The 20,885-nt window shown below is 37.1% G+C and overlaps 3 protein-coding genes across 5 annotated transcripts; all 3 read left to right on the top strand.

Annotated features, from left to right (window-relative positions):
* Positions 2,135–3,207, top strand: LOC109718611 (GATA transcription factor 16-like). Its single transcript, XM_020244919.1, has 3 exons — positions 2,135–2,486; positions 2,589–2,702; positions 2,831–3,207. Exons 1-3 carry the CDS (start codon positions 2,457–2,459, stop codon positions 3,107–3,109), a joined length of 423 nt encoding a protein of 140 aa, XP_020100508.1. The 5' UTR covers positions 2,135–2,456; the 3' UTR covers positions 3,110–3,207.
* On the top strand, positions 10,410–15,013 carry LOC109718942 (proline-rich receptor-like protein kinase PERK9). The gene is made up of 7 exons (XM_020245436.1): positions 10,410–10,962; positions 11,056–11,264; positions 13,117–13,345; positions 13,700–13,785; positions 13,951–14,039; positions 14,370–14,634; positions 14,802–15,013. Exons 1-7 carry the CDS (start codon positions 10,606–10,608, stop codon positions 14,803–14,805), a joined length of 1,239 nt encoding a protein of 412 aa, XP_020101025.1. The 5' UTR covers positions 10,410–10,605; the 3' UTR covers positions 14,806–15,013.
* Positions 18,272–20,709, top strand: LOC109718393 (protein transport protein SEC13 homolog B-like). Of its 3 annotated transcripts, XM_020244621.1 has the most exons (3): positions 18,293–18,424; positions 18,636–18,836; positions 19,438–20,709. In XM_020244621.1, the coding sequence occupies exon 3, from the start codon at positions 19,490–19,492 to the stop codon at positions 20,387–20,389; it is 900 nt and encodes a 299-aa protein (XP_020100210.1). In that variant the 5' UTR covers positions 18,293–18,424; positions 18,636–18,836; positions 19,438–19,489; the 3' UTR covers positions 20,390–20,709. The 3 variants fall into 3 exon arrangements, with proteins under 3 accessions (XP_020100209.1, XP_020100210.1, XP_020100208.1); XM_020244620.1 differs by lacking the exon at positions 18,636–18,836 and having other exon boundaries at positions 18,272–18,424; XM_020244619.1 differs by lacking the exons at positions 18,293–18,424; positions 18,636–18,836 and adding an exon at positions 18,846–19,099.

Here is a 20,885-nt window from a genome sequence, read left to right as displayed (position 1 = left end):
CGGTATAAAATCAACCATTTTTTTATCTTCTCTCTTTTGTTCTCCTGTCAGTTTAATTGTCTGGAAACTTCTCTCTCTATGAATGTGGCGGAGCTTCAACTTCACACCTTCTATACTATTCTAAATTGTAAGGAACAATCTTTTCTCTAAAAATTTAAAGTTATTGTTTTAAATTTTTAGAAAACAATAGTTGTTACATATACTTAATTTAACATCGCACATATATTTACATATACTTAATTTAAGATCTACACTCATATTATAGAAGGGTACAAGTAGCATTCCTTGTTGTATTGCTCTCTGAATCCAGAGTATCATCAAAATCATTATTCCTTTTTCCTAAACAAAATTAAAGAAGAAGAGGAGAAAAAAGAAGACGACTACCTCCACCGTTGGATCTTGATCGAGCGGCAAGTTATGCCTCTCAACTTGTATGACCGACATGCCCCGCATTGCTGACTACTTGTCAGATAAATTAGCGCCCAAAGAGCGAGGGCATTTTCGGCATCTCAAGTAAAAAAAGAAATGACAAAAAAAAATCCTGGTTAGGGTTTTCGAGTGTGATCGGTGCGGTGCCGCGCCGTAACGCCGCCCCTGCGCCTTCCCACACCCCCCTCGCAACAAAACCCAGCTACACGGCACAAAACAGCAAACTCTCTTTTGCATTATATAGGATTTTTTTTGTATTTGGCCTCATGAAAAAATTATTTTTATAAAAAATCTCACCAAATTTATAATTATAATTTTAATCTTATTCCTACCACGTAGGAGTGCGAGCAGGTGGAAGTATTGAAATAAGTTGAAAGCAATAATTTATTCACCGTATTTAAATACGATAAATAATTCATCGTGTTTTAAAAAAAATATATGTGTTGAATAGAAGAAATATAAATGTGAAATATGATAAATCATTTAACGTGTTCGTCCCTCCCTAACCAGCTTGCAAGGTACTGATGTGACGATTGCGTGATAAAAATAAAACTAAAATTATAATTGTATATATATTTTTTTTAGAGGACTAAATGTAAAAAAAAAAAATCATTATAGGGTATATAATTTTTTGATAATCGCTCACTGAGTGAGTGGCGCCGCTTTGCAGGGCGCACACGTCATCCTAAGTGCTGTGCGGTGTGCTATGCTCTATGGCGTATCTAAGTAGTCTGCCTTGCTCGGTTCTCTCTGTCGGTTGATGCGGTAATTGTGCCGCACGAGAACGATAACGAGCGAATGCCCGACGGTCCGCATAAACTTTTTGATACTAACTATTTTAGGGACTGCCGGAAATTATATTAATTTTATATATATATATTATATATATTAATATATATCATATACTATTATATAGAGTGAGGCTACTCTGCCTTATCGGAAGCACCAGAGCTTTCCGATAGCATATATAGGACCTCGTTTTCGATTGCAGCCGGGTTCGCATTCGCTCGATCGGACGAATCACCTTCAGCTCCGTAACTTGATTCTAGAATATTTGAAGTACCTAGAAAATATAATTCTTATGATTTTAACGACATATCCCTTTGCCTAGTGAATGGCAGAGGAAGGGGTTCAATCAACGGCTGAAAATAAAAATCTTCCAAAATGTAATAATAATGACATTAAAATTTTAATCAAAGATAATTGATCTTCGTTTTATATAGTATAAAAAATTTTCTATCAAAATTTCACGTGATTTGGATATTTCTATACACCGTTAAACTGCAAACGCTCACTAGGCGTCATTGAAATTTCGATTTTGAGCCCATGATCACATAGGTCAAATGATATCAGAAAAATAATAAAATTTATTTCTAGTCTTCCAAATACTCGATCATTTAACCGGAACCGATCGACAGATCTCGAAGTCGCAACATCGAAAGAACAGGTGGAGCACGGAAGGCTCCGTGCTTCCATAGCATTAGTCGCCTCACTCAATACTTATATTATATATATATATATACTAATATATATATATATATGCTTAGTTAATATAATTACAATTTACTAACATCTTAGTGAATAAAAAAAAAAAAAACAAGATTATATATTTCTTGCTTTTCCCCTTAATTTATTTTATTTCGTTAATCTCTCAATCTCTCTCTCACTCTCTCTCCGTATATAATAATAATATAATAATATAATAGTTAACATTTTCCATCCTCCTCTTTTCCCTCCACCGTTTTCTGTTTCCCTCCACTTCGCTCCCTCTCCCTCCCTAGATCTAAAATTTGTCTCCAAACGCCCCCAATCCTTTCCCCCCCTCTTTCTCACTCGCTATATACTCTCCTCCCTCTTCTTTCCTTCCTTTTCAAATCTCAGATCCGCATATCACTACCACTACACAGATCAAGCTCTACTAACCCTAATCCCGCAATCTCTCTCTCTCTTTCTCTCATCTTTGATCGGAGCTTTCGAGATCGCTATTTGGGCTTTTCTCAATCGGATCATTAAGGCGCGATTTTGATATGCTGGAAATGGATCTGTCGTGCGAAAAGGTGAGTTGGGTCGATCTACTGTTTCCCCTGCATCCCCCTAATCGATCCTTATTTAATCTCGACCATTTCCTCATCAATCTACCAATCTCGCTTCGGTTTCAGGGTCCGGGATCTACAGATCCGAGTAGTGAGGAGTCGGCGACGGAGCTCAGAGTCTGCGCCGACTGTCGCACGACCAAAACCCCTCTATGGCGAGGCGGCCCCTCGGGCCCAAAGGTGCGAACTCGATCGATCTCGGAATCGATTTGGAAAATCAGGGTTTTGATCGCTTCCGATCTTCTTTTTGTTTTTTTGATTCGATCCGATCTGATCTGATTTGGCTCGATCTGTTGTTGCTGTTGCAGTCGCTGTGTAATGCGTGCGGGATCCGATACAGCAAGAAGAGGAGAGAGGTTTGGGGAGTGAAGGAGGGAGGAGAAAGGGAGGGGGAGAGGGAAAGGGAAAGGGAGAGGTTGGAGCAGAAGGGGAGGAGGGGAGGACGCGTGGGCTTCGAGATTCGGATGCTAGGGTTTGGGGCGAAGGTGATGCTGAAGAAGAGGTCGATGGTGTACAAGAAGCGGAAGATGGGGGAGGAGGAACAAGCTGCTGTGTTGTTAATGGCTCTATCTTCTGGGTTGTTATAATTAAGTGTGATTTATGTTGGAGACAGAGAGAGAGAGAGGAAGAGAGATTACATATAATATAAATTTATAAAAGAAAAAATTGATGGATTTTTGGATGAGTGGTTAGTGTATTCTGGGGGTGCGGTGAGCAAAGAAGCAGCTCAAGCACTCTTTTTTTTTTTTCTTTTTTTTTTTTTTTTTTTNAGTTCAATGGTTACTTCTCAACGTTCCCTTTATAGAATCTGAGAGATGGTCTATGTGCCAAGTACTTCTATAATAGTGAAATGCTAAATGGAATATCAAAATGCTCGATTTGAGCAAAATAGGTTCTAATTATTATTATTATTATAGTAAAAAATTGATAACTTTACAGTAAAAGCATCCTAAGTACTTTGAAAAATCATTATTAACCAACAAAGCAATAAGATTGTAAGCACCTTGATCACCTAATAGGTGGTACTAGCTAGTCTCAATAAGGCTTTTAACATTAGCTTACTGGTCATAATACGTGATAAAAAGTAACTCAAATGAATGATGTGTAAATTAATTTAGTTTTTTCTTTTTGAGAGAGAAAAGTAATATACTGTTTATTTTGTTTATTTTTAAAAAAATAAAATTAGTTAAAAATATAAATCAACTAAATTTTAAATTTAAAAATTTGACTATCGATCACTAAATTTTTTATTACTTAGTTAAGAACGAACAGTCATCTATTTAGTTGTCACACCAGAAATGACGTAAAAAGTTAGTTATCACACTAGAAATGGCACGAAAAGTGCACACCTGTGCACTTATTTATGCGGTGAGTATTCTATACTTCATCAAAAAAGATTATTATTATTTTATAAAATTTCTAAGGTATCGTTTGGTTCGAGAATAAATAAAAAATAAGTATTCCGAAAATATGTATAAATTGAGGTATAAGCGGGGATTAGATCAATTTTGCGATTGAATGAAAATTGAGTTATTTCTGAAAATAAGAAAAATAGCGTTTGATTAGGTAAGATAGAATAAGAATTAAAGTGGATAGTTATAAATAAAAAATAATAATATTATTTTTTTTCTTTATATTAGAATTAGAATTTTTATATTTTATATTTATATTTTAAAATTTAAAATATAAACTTTTAAATTTTAAAAATTTAAAATCTCAAATTTATAATTTTAAAAAATTAATTTATCATGAATATTATTAGATAATCATAAATGTTAATTAATACATTAATTACCAGATTAATTAATCATTAATCAATTAACCATGAGTACTGTTAATTAATAAATTATCTAACTATAAATAATTTAATAAGTTAACAAATTAGGCTAATAAATTAATATATTAGTAAATTAATTAATTAATTAGTTATGTTGGTAAAAATATTAATTTATTAATCAATAAAGATATTAGTTATTGCATAAACACACTAATAAATAATTATTAATTTAGCTAATATTTTATTATTAAATTAGTTAATTTTTAATTTAGCTAATTAGTTAATAAAATGATATATATAATATATTAATTAATAATATTTTATTATCAAACTAGTAGAGGTATAAAGAGAAAAATTTGTTATTTCACCAAAAGGGTGGAACAAGAAATTCCCTCTTAACGGGTTATTCTAGAATAACCCGTTAAGAGGGGATTAAATAAACTTACTCCCTCTTATAGTGTTTGGATAAATTAGAGGGATAAAGTGGTCTATTCCCACTTTATCCCTCAACTAAACAATGCCTAATATTACAAAATATTAATAAAGCAGGTGAGTGAATTTGAACTTTTAAAAAATAAAATATAAGATTTATACCTGAACAAATAAGAGTACAAATAGTATAACTCAAAAACCAAATAATCAACTATATATTCTTTGAAAGAAAATGACACTATAAAAAGGGTTAAACATCATATCTGCATTTCCTTTATTTTATGAAATGACAGGATAACAAAATAAATAATCTGTTAACATAGAAAATAAAAATTTTTATTATTATCAAATTATAATAAATTAAAATTGAGTAATAATAATAATCTAAATTAATTAAGCTTCGTCCAAGCTGCCAAAGCGTATGCTACATTGCTACGTTGCAAATCCCCTCTTTCTTTGAAAAAAAGAAAAAGAAAAATCATTTAATCCTACATGAAGCCCTTGTGAGATAGAAATTTGCATATATGCTCTTCAAAAAGTGAACTTCTTACACTCAAACCCCCCTCTAAGCACACAAATGAACGATTATATACTTCTCATCAGAGAAATTGTTCGAGCGCAGCTGTGGCTATTTTAAAATTGAAGAGGAGACGTGGTGCGAAAATGAGTGAGTGAGTGAGTGAGTGAATGATGCAAATAGATAGATGAGTGTGCAGGGGTGTGCGCGTATTATGTGTAAATAAATGTAAGAAAAAAAGAGAAGTCGTGCGCTATGATTAAGAGCAGGGATGCGGAGACGAACAGCAGGAGGAAGAAGAGACGAAGCGTCGTCGGGAGCTTCTGCGGGGCCGACGCCCATGCAAGGAACTCCCCAGGAGGCGGAGGGGTATAATAGTAAGACGGATCGTACGGCACGGCCGACCCCGGCGGCTCCGGCGGAGGCGGAGGCGGAGGCGCCCCCTCCTCGGCGGCGCACCCGCACTGCTGCGGCGGCGGCGGCGAGTAGTAGTAGAATTCGCCCACGGGAACGAGAGGAGGAGGAGGAGGGGGAGGGCAATCGGAGGCGGCGGTGGGGGGCGGTGGAGGAGGAGCGGGGACGAAGCAGGGGTTGGGGCAAGAGGAGCACACGGTGCACGGCGGGGCGTCGTCGTCGTCGTCCTCGATTGAGGAGGAGACGAGGAGGAGGAGGAGGAGGAGGAGGAGTGGGGATTTCGCCATGGCCACCCAATGGGACGCGAGAGAGCGAGCGAGATCTGTAGAGATCTAGAGAGAGAGAGAAGAGTGGACTTGAAGAGGAGGAGCAGAAGCGGCGAGCGCACTCCAATTCTATTCATGGAGACACTGAAGAAGAGGGAAAGAGAGCGCGCGTTGGCGTTTGGGTTTTTTCTTTTCTTTTTTTTTCTTTTCAAAATTTTTTCCAAAAAAGTTTGGGGTATCTTAAAAAGACAAAAAATTTTTTAAAAAAAAACACCACCAACTATTTTAGATTTAGAGAAAAACAAAGAACTGTTTTAGCAGTTGTCCCCCTTTATTTTTATTTTTTTTTTAAAGAAAAGATAGCAAGTTACCTCTTTCATTTATTATGCAAGATAAACTTCGCAATCAATTTGAAATTAGTCAGGACCTCCGAAAAAAAAAAAAAGCCGAAAAATAAAAATAAAAAATAAGAAAAAAACAGATAGATAAGAGACATATAAATCTAAAATCAACAAAATTCTTTTCATGTGATCATCAGTAGTTTAACACATTCAAGCGATTGAGACCGGATGACTGATTTTGCAGTTGTTAAAATGCTTATAAGAAATAGATACTGTTGTTTAAGTGAATTAATTTATAGATATCGTACATCGTATTCATAAAATTGTGTTTGTATTAAGTTTGGCTCATTCAAAAAAATAGCTTCGAATTGAAAGTTATTGTAAAAATGCCTTCGAAAACTTTAAATTTTATTTTTTATTGAGAGAAAAATAACATGTTACCGGCTTCGTTTATTTCATTTAAAAATAAACTTAGCTGAAAATGTGAATCAATAAGAATTTGAACTTGGATTTCGAGTGTCAACCATTAAATCCTTTGCCACTTACGCTAGGAACGGTCAGTGCCTTTGAAAATTTAAAATTGAAATGCTGACTATTATTGTTTGGAGCAGCTGTGGAAGCAACCGGCCCATGTGCAAGCTCATATTTTCCTATGAGATTTTCCGTGAGAAGGGGGATACATGCACGTGTGGGGCTCCCCAAAACCGCCGTTGCACGAGGAGCAACATACATTTTGACCATTAATTTTAATTTCTTTCTTCTCCCATTTCTTCTTCTATTTTTATTTTCAATCATTTTGTACACGTACATTCTGATTTTATGAACTAATATAAACATTTTTATTGGCTCCTTTGAATTGAAAGTAAATAGGCTGAGTCCAACCGAAACCTTAGAAGATCAAAGATCTCTGCAACCACACAATACCCGATCACTTAACTCAGTACATTCGTAAAATTTTTTAGCTGTTTTCTTGAAAATTTCACCGCAAACATATACAAGTGGAGCTTCCCACATTGACAAAGGGTCAATTTGGAATGTATATGCATAATTTGCCTACGACATGATCAAATAGAAGAATGAATGATGCAACATGCAACAACTGTTGGCTAATTACCTTGTTAGGGTTTATTTGACATTGCGATCTGTCTATCACCATTAAGTAAATCAAAATTTAGGCAAAAATATATAAATATATATATATATTTTTAATTTTTTAGTAAGATTGTAAAAAATATATCGTAAATTGTAATACATGTAACGCATGTACAGTAACAAAAAAATATTTTCTTTATCGTACTTTTCTCACAAACTATAAAGCAATTTTCTTGTAACTCAAAAACAGAGACTTAATACCAATTTAGAATTGGATGACCCAATTAGGTTTTGGGCTTTTAGTGAATGGACCTTAATTGGGTCGAGAGTTTGTAGTGAAAATCTGCAAGAAAAAAACAAATGCTACAGAGATTTTTTAGGTTTTCATCAAAATTAAAATCACTACATTGAAGTCTCTACTTTTGAGGCTCAAAATCAAACTCTCATTACTGTTTGGAGCTACTGTAAAAGCTGTAAATTTGTAATTATCAAACACTTCTATTTCTATACATGAGAATAGAATTTAAATTATCACTAATAAATTTATGTAAAATTATGAAATAATAGATAGAACTTACACATATTATTATCTTAAAAAACAAGGAAAGATGCAAATTAGTTTATTTACAAGTTTACGCTAACCTACTATCGCTTTGCATTATCCATTTCATTTGTTCACTCAACCAAATCTTATAATCTTATTAGTGTAATTACTCTTGCGGATTGTTTCCAACAAAACACAGGTTGTATTGTTTTCTACAGCTAGGAATGTTCGCCACGTGGCACATAACTCAACTCGTTCTGCTAAGGGGTTTTTTTTGCAAATAGCCCCCTGAGCAATTTTTATTTTAAAAATAGTCCTATCAAAATTAAAATTGCAAAAATGGCCCTGTCCCTGCCACGCAGGCGCCACGTCAGCGCCACGCGGGCAGGGCTGAGGGCAGGGTATTAAGTTGAACACGGTGAATCATTTACCGTGTCTAAACACGGTGAATGGTTCACCGTGTTTAGTACGTATTTTTTGTATATTGAAAAGTGGAATAAGGAGTAGGGATGTCAATAGGTATGGATATCCGAAATATTATCCGAATCCAAACCCGAATAAATTATATATATATATATATATATATACGTAATTTATTTTTATTTATTTATACAATATATAAANGATATCCATACCTATTGACATCCCTACTTCTTATTCCACTTTTTAATATATAAAAAATACATAACAAAAAATACGTACTAAACACGGTGAACCATTCACCGTATTTGAACACGGTGAATAGTTCACCGTGTTCAACTTAACACACGGGCCCAGCCCTACCTGCGTGGCGCTGACGTGGCGCATGCGTGGCAGGCGCAGGGCCATTTTTGCAAATTAAATTTTGACAGGGCTATTTTTAAAATAAAAATTTGCCAGGGGTCTAAATGCAAAAAAAGCCCTTCTGCTAAAGGAGCCAATTTGACGGAAAGTGTACTCCACCAATGTAAACACGCCACGTTCTATGGTTGTAGTAAGAAGAACACTGTCCGTTGGAGCGGATCAACCCTTCCGCCAAAAGACGGTTCGCCACGTCAGCACACCTGTCGTGCTAATAAAGCGGGAGGTGTTATTACCATATCCAGCAACGCGGCAATACCGTGAATTTACCAATCTGCCACTCCCCGAAGGGCGACACCTCGCGCCTCAGTAAGGGCTATTCCGTAATTTCAAGTTCTCATTAAATAGAGATGAGAAAAATAGTTCGATCATCCAATTGCTAGCATCAGGACCGTCCGTGGCTAAGCTCACCTCAATCACGGCCGTTCAATCGACTCCGCGAATGGAACGTACCTGAATATTCGATTCCCTGGGCATATCTCGGGATCCTTCTAGAATCCCGATCTCGTGGATAGTGTGCCTTGTCACTCGAGATTGCACTGAGGGTATTTTAGGAATTTGAATGTAGACTTTTAAAACGTTTCCTAAAAAATTGATTGATATTAATTATATATAAAAATATAGGTAAATTGTACATATAGCTTTTGAAGATTTGCTAAAATTTTACATTACTCATCATTTTTAAAAGTAAACTAGATATTTTCTACACTTCTTATAAATATAGTTGAATTAGTCCTTTCATTACCTGTTTATCCACAGATTTAGCGTCTTGAAGATCTTTTTATTTCTTAAAAAAAATTTATTATTAAAAAAGATTATTTTGAAAAATTAAAATGCTCGTCTTGTGAAATAATATGCTCTAAAGTGCATTTTTAGTGTGTATATGGGTGTAAAAATACTTGCCCAATATTTAGATTATTCTTTTTATCAATTTTAAGTAAAAATTCAGAAGCTATTGTGTAATTTTTATTATAGACTAAATTATATTTTCGTTTCCCAACTTATGAGAGGGGCAATATTTTAATGCTCAAGTTTTAACTTGTTATAATTTTTATCTTGTATTTTTTAGATTGTTGAAATTCATTTTCACTGTTTTATTTAGTTAATCGAATAATAATATATCAGTAATGTGATAATAAAATAATTTCTTAATTATTGATATATTATTAATTACGATATTGATTCATTACCCGCACATTAATGACATATTTCTGTTCACTCATTTTATTTGTACTATAAAATTCGATTGAAATAGTTCTAAATGTTTTTGGTCAAAAAAATACTATAAATTAAAATCTAAGAAATAGAGAGTTATCTTCTTTTAAGGAGGAAGTTTATAATATTATATTTGTACCACATCATCAGCAATAATTTAATTATTAATTTTTTTAAAGTACAATAAAAATATCAGTAAGAGGAATAATGCTATTGATTTAGGACGCCATATCAGTAATATAATTGGTGCATTTTGAAATTTTTTTCTACTACGATCAGAAGTGACATTAAACAGATTTAATTGTACAGATCTAAATTTTTTTTATCTGAATTATATAGAAGTTTAGGGATCGAAGTGTTCCCAAATCAAAATTATAACAGCAAAAATCATAATATTTGGATAGTGGAGGGGCTCTCCATACATTTTTCACCCGTAAAACGAACGGGAGGCGGAGAACCTGAGTTGTATTTTCCATCGACAACGCGTCTCTCTGTCTCTCTCTTCCTTCTCTCTCTGATCAAAACCCTAATTTTCGATCGCCATTATCGACCCCTCGGCGAGATCGCTAGGGTTTTGTCGTCTCCGATCCCATATCCTCGGATCGTCTCGAGCTCTCTACCCCTTCCTCCTCCGCCGCCGCTGCGATGGTCGGCTCGGGCGTCGCCTCCTCCTCGGCGCGTGGCCTTGACGTTGACCGCTTCTACAAGTCTCCGCCCGTGCGGAGGCAGCTCGAGCAGCAGAAGAAGCTCCAGCAGCAGCAGCCGCCGCCTCCGACGCAGGCTGCGGCGCCGCCTCAGAGGCCGTCGCGGCCGAAGCCGAGGCCGTCCCCTCCCACCGAGCCGGAAAGCCGGCTAGACTCGGACGATTCCTCTTCGAAACCCTCGGTTTCGTCGTCGTCCTCCTCCTCTTCACCCTCGCCTCTTCCGATCCCTCCTGCGGGGAATCTCGATCGGTTTCTCGAGGCGACCACGCCCGTAGTACCCGCACAACACTTCCCGAAGGTCCTCGATCTGTTCCTCGATCGTTTTTCACTCTTTTTTACTTCAATTTTCGTGATTTTAGTGGTCATTGTTTAGGGTTTTGTGTTGTTGTAGACGATCGTGAGGGGGTGGAGGGATTGCGAGGATTCGAAACCCTACTTTTGCCTTGGAGATCTCTGGGAGTCGTTCAAGGAGTGGAGTGCGTATGGCGCAGGGGTGCCGCTCGTGTTGAATGGGAGCGATCGTGTGATTCAGTATTACGTGCCCTACCTCTCCGCGATTCAGCTCTATGCTGACCCCTCTAGGGCCTCTTCGAGATCAAGGTATTACCTTCTCTTATAAAAATTGCTATGTGCTTCGAGTTGAACTATTTTTGCTGTTATCTTCTTGGTTTTAGCTTATTTGTCTGATGCTGAACAAGTAGCTATTAGATGAATACGAGAATCTGAAGTATTGTCAGAATGCAGCTTTTGATTCTTATTATTACATGCCTTTTAACATGTTATTTAATACTGGTACCTCCTTTTCTTGTCCTTCCGTGAAAAGAGTTGTTTTTAAAGTATTATTGGTTGCAGCATTGCTCTCGATACCTATCATTTCGATCGGGAAGATTCCACATGTTATAATATTAGTTTTCTACTTTCTATCCCTGTGCAGCAATCTGGTTCTTATAGTTTCATAAGCGTGTGATCAGTGACCCAAGCGTTCTATGTTGCACTATAGAACAGATTTATGATCTTAGTTTGTAATTTAGCTCTAATTCAACTTGCAATCATCTCAACATCATATGCTTTACCGCGATATATTGAGCATCTGAACTTGTAAGCTAAAGTTTGTTCGCTCCTTTAGCTGTGGTTAGCTTATTTATGTGTTTCTTGGTTGCTATAGTGGGATCAAAGGAACTCTTAAGTCCACTCAGTTTCTCTGTTCTTTTAAAGATTTTTGGTCGAAATAGTTGTAAGAGATCCTAAAGCCAAAACTACCTGAAAGTTCGGCCAAAATTGAACCTGAAATCAAAAATTGAATCCTGTAGAAAGTTTCCACCGAGATGGGAGCGGACATAAGAATAGATCTGATAGTGTTGGAATACCTTAGTGGAAGGGCAGTTAGCATCTTGATCATTTGGTTGTTTGGAGTGTGTTTCAGTCCAAAACCTTAGCGGTAGGTACTTACTAAAACCAAGTGTAGAGAACTCACAGGCCTTCTGGTTATGTTTATCTGAAAAAAAAATTCAAATAAACTAATCTTGACAGTATTTTATTTGTTGTTAATAATGTAAGAGCATGCTAATAATAAATGCAAATGCATTTGTATGCGAGTGTGTGCATGCCAGAGAAGGAGCAGTTATTCATAGAGTTCAGACTTCAGAGCTATGTGGGAACTTTGGTATGTGTCCTCTTAAGTAAGGTAACATAGAAGAGGAGCAAAGCTAGAGTACTTTTTTTCCTCACTTTGGGAGATGAATGATGGAAAGTGTGGATAAGGGATCAGTTGTTTTGACTGCTCCTTTTGTGGCTGTACTTTGAATTATAGTAGAGATATTTTAAAGGAACTTCAACTAACACACTAATTTTTTTAGAGATTAGAGAAACAGCATGGAGATCAGCTGCAATGACTTTATTAAGTTATTTAAAAGCATGGATAGGGCAGTCGTAGACAAAGCAAAATGTTCTGGGCTTCCATTCGATTAGAATCAAATAAAGCATCATTTACTTTAAATTGGTTGAGTATTAATTTCCTGAGGATTGTAAAGAAGCTTTAACTGTTAAGTATGTTGTTCTTTTTACTGTATCATATGAACACTGTTGACTTATATCAAGTAAATATTAGAAGTGGACGTAGAGTTGAGGAGGTATTATTCAATGTTATGCTTTTCCTCATCTTTAACCATCACAGCCGTTCATTACAATTGCCTTTATTTTGGGAAACTATTGTTATAGGGTAATCTGGAATATTCTCAATTTATTAAGAAATTGTGTTATCCAATTTCCCAAGACGCCACAAATCAGCATTTAACTTGTACGAGAATGTGAATACCATGTTTTCTATTTTTCAGGAAAATTCTAGTGTGATGAATTTAATAATGTGGGATTTCATATGATTGCACTATCTTATGATTATAGCTTTCCATAATGTTGATAGCATTTTCAAGTTAACTCTCTTGCTTATTTTAAGGCGACTTGGGGAGGAAAGTGACGGAGAACTTTACATGGATACTAGCAGTGAAAGCAGCAGCGAGAGTGAAGCTGATCGACTGAGGGAAAGAGGTGCAACCATGGGGACCACCATAGGCCAAGGCGGCTTTTTGAGTGATGATGGTGAGGCTTGCACCGCACCATTACTTCCTATATTCGAGTATCTAGAGAGGGATCCACCTTATGGTCGAGAGCCTTTAGCTGACAAGGCAAGTTATCTTTGTCTTGACTTTTTAGGAGATCAAATGTCTGGTTGGTGCAGCTTTTGGAACAACTTCCCTATTACAGGAAGCTGGACCCAGGCATTTGACAAGCAAAATATATAGAGGCTTTTGTTATGGCAGGAAGCTGTATCAAGCTTCTGAGCCCTGAAAACAGATGCTGGAATTTTGATGAGAATGTTGTTGGTGCTTTTGTGAACACCTCCACTGAAACAACATATGCACTGAAGCTCTGGCTTAGGCCAAACGGGCCTCAAGTGGCAAATATTATCTGCAAGGTGATTTATTTCATACGATGAAAAAACTTGAAGGTGATGCTCATTATGTATACGTATGCTGCAGATATCAATTCTTGCAAGCAAATTTCCAGACCTGAAGGCATACAAAAGCTGTGACCTACTACCATTAAGTTGGATGTCTGTCGCTTGGTATGCTTTGTTTTATTTTAGCAGTTTCTCATCTTTGATCTATCATATGGTTATTATTATTATTTTTTTTTATAATCCAGATCACTTTTTTTTTTTCAATTAATAATTCCCTTTTCACTGCTTTTGTTTCTAATGTACGCTTCTTTTGGTTCCTTTCCATTGCAGGTATCCCATATACAGAATACCCACAGGACCAACATTGAAGGATCTGGATGCCTGTTTCTTGACATTTCATTTGCTGGCTACACCTAAAAGTAAGTATGTTTCACTTTTTATCTCCTCCTTATCCCTCACTGATGGTTATGATAGATTGAAATCCTAGTTAGTGCTATATAGAGAGGTGTAGTTCAATGGAATGACGATCAACTATTAGAAATGTTGAGACAAACCAACTTGAAAATTTTTCTATGCCGAACAACAGGCTTCTGCTTCTCTTAGAGAATGTAAGAAGCTGTCCCAAGTGGGCACTTTGGTGAAGATGTTGGAAAACAGTGATGTGAATGTTGCACCAGACAGCAGGGTAGCAGATTAAGGTGGATATGCTTTTCTTAAGCCCAATAACATGTTTTGATTTCTTTTGGCAGATACGAGCATTACGAACCTGGAAGCCAGCGGCCCCTCTAGGGTTAGGAGTATCAACGGTTCCGTGGAAATATCCACGAAGCTATCATTGCCTGTATTCGGGCTGGCGTCGTACAAGTTCAGAGGTTCTATGTGGACTTCCAACGGAATGCATGAGCGCCAGCTGGCAAGCTTGCTGCTGCAAGAAGCAGATAATTGGCTTCGGGATTTGCAAGTAGACCATCCAGACTACCGCTTCTTTATGTCCCACTACAGTACATTTAGGAGGTAAAAATTCTACATTAGTATTTTGTATACGCCTATCTTGATTTAGATGGTATATCACTAGTATTCTGGCGGTATTCATCTGCCAATCTTTCCTTTCCGTATGCTCTTATCGAGTATGAGTCTTCGTTAGTACCTAAAATTTCTCTGTTTCTCGGAATTATTAACAGGTGATCTTGTGTAAGATAATCAAAAACTTTTGTTTGGAGGAGAAAGAGAACCTATTGTAGGGACTTAAAAAGAAGGGAGTAGTTCTACAGTTTTGGCATGTGGTGAGATTGCTGTTTATTTCGTTAATACAAGTTTACGGGAATTGTTGTAGTAGTAAATATGTAACGAAATAAAGTGTTGAACTGGTTATGCGTGACCTATTTCATCCTGTTGAGAAAGAGGTCCTATTCCCTTGTTCTACTTCTTTATTCCTGTTGTGTTGTTATTTTTGTTTTTTTTTTTTTTTTTTTTAATTTTGCAACTTGTCTCTACCCACAAATAAGCAGGCATCATGGCTTTCGGGGATCGGTAAGCAGTATTGTGTACATAATGCTCAAGTTTAGACATAAGTTTTGATATCTATAACATTATATATATATATTATATTATAATTTCTCTATTATATATATTATTATATATGTAGTATGTATGTATGTTTTTTTTTTTATTAATTTTCTGAGGTGCTATTACCTTGATGCCCACTAAAAACATCAGTTTTTCGTTCATTTACATGTGTCTTGATTCAAGCATGCTGTGGTATTTTTGTTTAGCTATGCTTCTATCCTCAAAACTCTAGCTGTTTGATTATCATTCAAGTGCATAAGCTCTCTCTCTCTCTCTTTCTCTCTCTCTCTCTCTCTCTCTCAATTGGTTGAGGTAGGGACTTTGCTGGGTTGCGTCTGAATTATATTTTTAAAATTTGAATTTCAACCGGAGACATATTTTGGCGGTGCTGATAATGAACTGTCTTAGACGGTAAAACAAAAGAAAAACCTTTTTTTTTTTTTAACAAAATAAATATAGAAAGAGTAGATATATTATCATAATAGACAATCAAAAGAGAGAAAAAGAAAGAAAGAAGGAAAGAAAGAGAAAGACATGGAAATAACAAATAACGGAGTTAGCCTTTGTTGAAGTACGTTATGATGCCTACTATATACGCACTTTGTTCTCTCTCTCCGTCGCTTCCCTGTCGGTGGCCGGCGGGGGGTCGGGGCACGCGGAGGCGGCGGCGGGTGGCGGTGTACAAGGCCTACGCCGTGGAGGGCCGCCTGAAGGCCTCGCTCTGCCACGGCCTCCGCTGGATCAAGCTCCGATGCTCGCCCTCGTCGGCCGCCGCCGATGGTGATCCACCCCACATTCTCTTTTTTCACCCCGCGGGGATGGAGAGGCTTTTTATTATAATTATACTTATTATTATTATTATTTTTTAAGTAAAAAATAGCATGCTCTCTTCTGCATCATAATTTAGTTACAGTAATATTATTATTATTGTTTCCACATTGTAAATTAAGGACACTGTAGTCTTAGCCACTAGGAGAGGAGTTTGTTTATGTAATTGTATTTGATTCCTTTAGTTTGCTGTTTCTTTCCTCTTTATGTATTTGTTACCAATCTTTATGCTCTGTTTTTTTTTTTTTTTTAACTTCACTCGTTCTGCTGTAGTTTGGCTGTTTCTGCAAGGTGTTTGGCATCAAAGCTTAACAGAAATTCAATGATTTTTTTTTTCTTTTTTTTTCTTTCCTTCTAATTTCGAGTTCGATAGAGTTCATTGAGTTCAGAAAAATTTAATTTAGTTGGATCCAACAGAAATGCATGTTGATTGGAATTAATTTTATTCTGTTTTGTTTTATCAGTAGATACCCGACTACTTTATAAGGGAATGTGGATCGAGATAATTTTTTTTCACAAAGAAACAAAAATAAAAGAAAATTGATGGCAGGAGTTTTTAAATAATAATTAAAAAAATAAAGAACTAATGCACGTCGTCGTGTAAAATTGATTACAAGCTAATGCACATAAAATCCACTTATTTAATACTTTATTTTTGCAATCTCTTTTTTTTTTTTTTTTTGGGTATTTTTATAAGACTACACCGACAGTAATTCCCACACAAAGCAAGATTTTAAATTCAGATCTTCGGCTAGCATTAAAAGGTTGATACTTATTTCTTTAAGCAGCAGTGATGTACTGATATCCGTCATCTTTCTCTTCTCTTTTTCCGGTGATCCCCACGATCTGAGTCTGAGCTGTTGGAATTGGAATAGGTTCGGCAGCGGATCACGAAATCTTGGCGATCTTCTCTATCTAATGAATGAGTAGTCCGTTTGGAAATCGTCCGCCCCGCACCCACCCCCGAGTATATGATTCAACAGGAATCACACAAGGGTAGATTGATAGAAACCTCTGATAAAATACCCACCAGTACCCCAACAAATAAAGTACATTACATAATCCGTTTTAGGGATTGGTGACTTACCCATTCAGTGACTTTGGCACTGAACGTTACCAAAATGGGTACTGTCGGGTCGGGTGAATTAGTGAATAGACAGATGTCTGTTGGTATTCCAGTCTTTCTTCTCCTTTCAGGGCCTATCCGAAAGAGAATCCAGTACCTCTTGGTCGTGAATATCTGAATAGGACAAACCGCCCTCCGTGGATATTCTGGAGCTTGTTAAGAGAGGGTGGAGAAGGCTGCTTGCATGAGGTTTTGCAGCAGATTAGATGCACGGTAGAGCCCGCTCTTTGTGATCTTATGTGATACGAAGGTCTAGTTTGATAATGTGATAGTTAAATACCTTCGAAGATCCAAAAAATTCAAAGTGTTTAGAACCTACTCCTCTCATATGCTTTAATATGACGGTTGCAACTATCATTCGAATAATATTAAAGAAGAGATCGGAGGTTGTAGGCGGTTTTAAAATTTTTGGACCTTTTATAATACAAAAAAAAAACGTTTCTTTCGACTGCTATATTATCGAACTAGATCGAAATATTTATATAATGCGTTCAAAGTGCGGAATAGTAGGACAAACAAATGGATTAGGATGATTTTTTAAGACAACTAAAGTTTTAAGTTGTTGGCTAGCACTTTGTGTGAATTATAGTAAATTAATTGTGGTTTATCTCATAACTTGCGTCCTACTCTTTTTTCTTTTTTTTTCTTTTTTTTTCTTTTTTTTTTTTAATTGTGGTTTATCTCATAAGTTTTTTTCTTTTTTTTTTATAGTAAATTTTTAATATTGTCAAAGTAGATACATTGTGTTTAGTTATGATTTGAATATTTTTGTTTTGGACAATAGTAAAATTTGTGCTTTGTGCAGAATATATTAATTTCTATTAAAATAGGATTAATTTGTTAATTAAATTTTTTGATAAACTTATTTTACAAATTTTAAATTGTTTGAAAAAGGGTCCTCACGTGATAATTTCTGTCTGATTCGACTACATAACCACAAACATTTCAACGGAAAAGATTTGTTCAGTTCACTAATAATAAATAATCAACAGGAACCCACATGCAAGAAGTGAAATGCTGGGGGACCAACATGAGAAATTGGCTCCGAAACGGTAACACGACCCAAAAAAAAAAAAAGGAAGAAAAAAGGAGGAAACGGGAAACGAAAAGAGCGCGTTTCATTTTGCGCCCCTTTTTCAGGAAGAGGAAACGGGAAACGAAAAGAGTGCGTGCGTTTCATTTTGGGCCCCTTTTTTTAGGAAGAAGAAGAAGAAGAGAGAGCGAAATTGTTAATCATCGTCTTTGATCCGAGCTTCAGATTCATCTGCAAGGAGATCTCCACAGGTACCTCTCTCTCTCTCCCTCTCTATATTGATCTCTCTCCCTAGATCTCTCTCTCTAGATCTCTCTCTCTCTATATATATTCGTCGAGATTTGTAGGGTTTGCTCTTTCCGTCTCTTTCCTGGATCCGGATCGCGAATGGTTTGTCCTCCGTCCAGGGTTTTGCCTTGAAATTCAAACCCTAAAGCGATGATTTTTGTGTCTTGTTTCCAGATCCGCAGACCAAATCGACTCCACTATTTTCTTCTCTTTCGATCTCTGGAAACCTATTAGAGTTTTAAAAGTTGTTGCTTTTGCTAATTTATCGATTAACGAAGCCTTCAATTTGAACCCTGATTCTGAGGTTCGATCCTGGGTGGTTGCCTTTTTGGGCGAGCGATTCATTGAAACGATTTGAAGACCACCAGATGCGAGGTATCGATCGATCGTTGCCTTAGTATGCTAAGAAATTTGATGCTAAATCCAGGTTTATACTCGGTTATATGAGAAATTAGCAAATTAGCTTATCCTTCCATGGATTTTTACTTGTACAAAGTGCTCCTCTTTGGTTTTTGATAAAATGCCCATGAACTGGACAAAAGGCCAATGGATAAGCCGTAGAGCTGAAACTGCAGATCAGATCGTAAAGATATCTTCCCAAAAGATAGATCTTTGCTTGACCACATGGGAAATTCATGGTAAATTATGGCTTTTATTCATCTCACAGAAATTTGCATATGGTGTTTTATAGTTTGGTCATTTTATGTATTGCGAAAACCAGATCTTTTTTATAGAAACTTCCCCTCTGGCGTTTGATACAAATTCCCATGAATAGGAGAAGGTGAGCATAGAATCCAGAGATAAACTAGACCATTGTCATTATTTAAGAATTTATGCTGAATCTACAGTCTCCATTGATCTGCCTGTTAATTTGGGTGCGATTCTTTGTTTGCTTCATCTACTGTCTTTTTATGAAACTTAAGATTTTATCTTTAGAAATCGCCCATTTGGTGTTTGACCAAGTGCCCATACACAGGAAACAGGCAATCAGAGACCACAGAGCTGAAGATCCCGATCAGTTTATAACGATGTCTGCCCAAAAGATAGAGACTGGCCACCAGGACATGGTCCATGACGCAGTTATCGACTACTATGGCAAGCGCCTTGCCACTGCCAGCTCTGACTCCACGGTTAAAATCTTCACCGTCTCAGCCTCCTCATCTCAACTCCTTGCAACCCTAACAGGCCATCACGGTCCTGTGTGGCGGCTTGCCTGGGCTCATCCGACGTTCGGCTCAATCCTTGCCTCCTGCAGCTACGATGGCAAAGTTATCATATGGAAGGAGGGCGCTTCGCCAGCCCAGTGGACCCAAGTCCATGTTTTCACTGACCACAAATCGTCTGTGAATTCGATTGCATGGGCCCCATACGAACTTGGGCTCTGCCTCGCTTGTGGGTCATCTGATGGGTCCATCTCGGTCTTCAAGGCCCGGTCTGATGGCGGCTGGGATACTACAAGAATCGAACGGGCTCACCCAGTTGGTGTCACCTCTGTCTCTTGGGCTCCTCCAATGGCTCCTGGATCGCTTGTCAGCTCGGGACCGCTAGTTCAGAAGATTGTGTCGGGTGGCTTTGACAGTGTCGTTAAGGTGTGGGAGTTCGTTAATGGGAACTGGAAATTGGAGAGCTGCCCTAAAGTTCAGTTGCATGCTGATTGGGTGAGAGATGTGGCATGGGCGCCAGGTTTGGGATCGAAGTCGACCATTGCAAGTTGTTCTCAGGATGGTCTTGTAGTAATATGGGCTAGAGGGAAAGAGGGGGAGCAGTGGCAGGGCAAGGTTATGAATGATTTTCAAACTCCTGTTTGGAGGCTTTCCTGGGCGTTGACTGGGAATATATTGTCGGTCGCTGATGGTAACAGCAATGTTACTCTGTGGAAAGAGGTGGCAAACGGGCAGTGGGAGCAGGTGATGAAGGTTGAGCCATAGGAATTAATCGTCGGCTTTGTTTTTGTTGTTTTTTTTTTTTTTTTTGTTTCTGATAGTACCGTCTTCATATTTTTGGTTGGGTATGTTGTTCGACATCTATTCAGCAGTCTCTGGGTTGTTCTTCTATTGCATTTTGTTCTTGGCTGTGGTTTCTTTGGGTTATCAGACTCGTCGTCTGATTACTTTTTCCTCTCACACTCATTATGATTTAGATATGTACCTTATGGAATATCTTGTATTTGAGCATCCTTTCGTCCTCCCTTTTGGCTTGCTCGACATTATTAATTCTTAATAACAGCAGTAGTATTGAAAGTTTTAAATCTTGAGACGATCAAAACAAGTCTTTATGTTTATGCTCAGTGAACTCTCTGGTGGTTGTTGTTTGATGGCTTTATATATCATGTCATTTCCTATGCGATGTTGGTAACTGATGAGTAGTGGTGCATGGATGGTTTTTGGTTGGTTTTGTTGTTCCTTTCTATTACGCTCCAATTTC

This window comes from Ananas comosus, linkage group 12 (assembly GCF_001540865.1).
Source record: "Ananas comosus cultivar F153 linkage group 12, ASM154086v1, whole genome shotgun sequence".
NCBI lineage: Eukaryota > Viridiplantae > Streptophyta > Magnoliopsida > Poales > Bromeliaceae > Ananas > Ananas comosus.
This window is presented reverse-complemented; position numbering and strand designations above follow the sequence as displayed.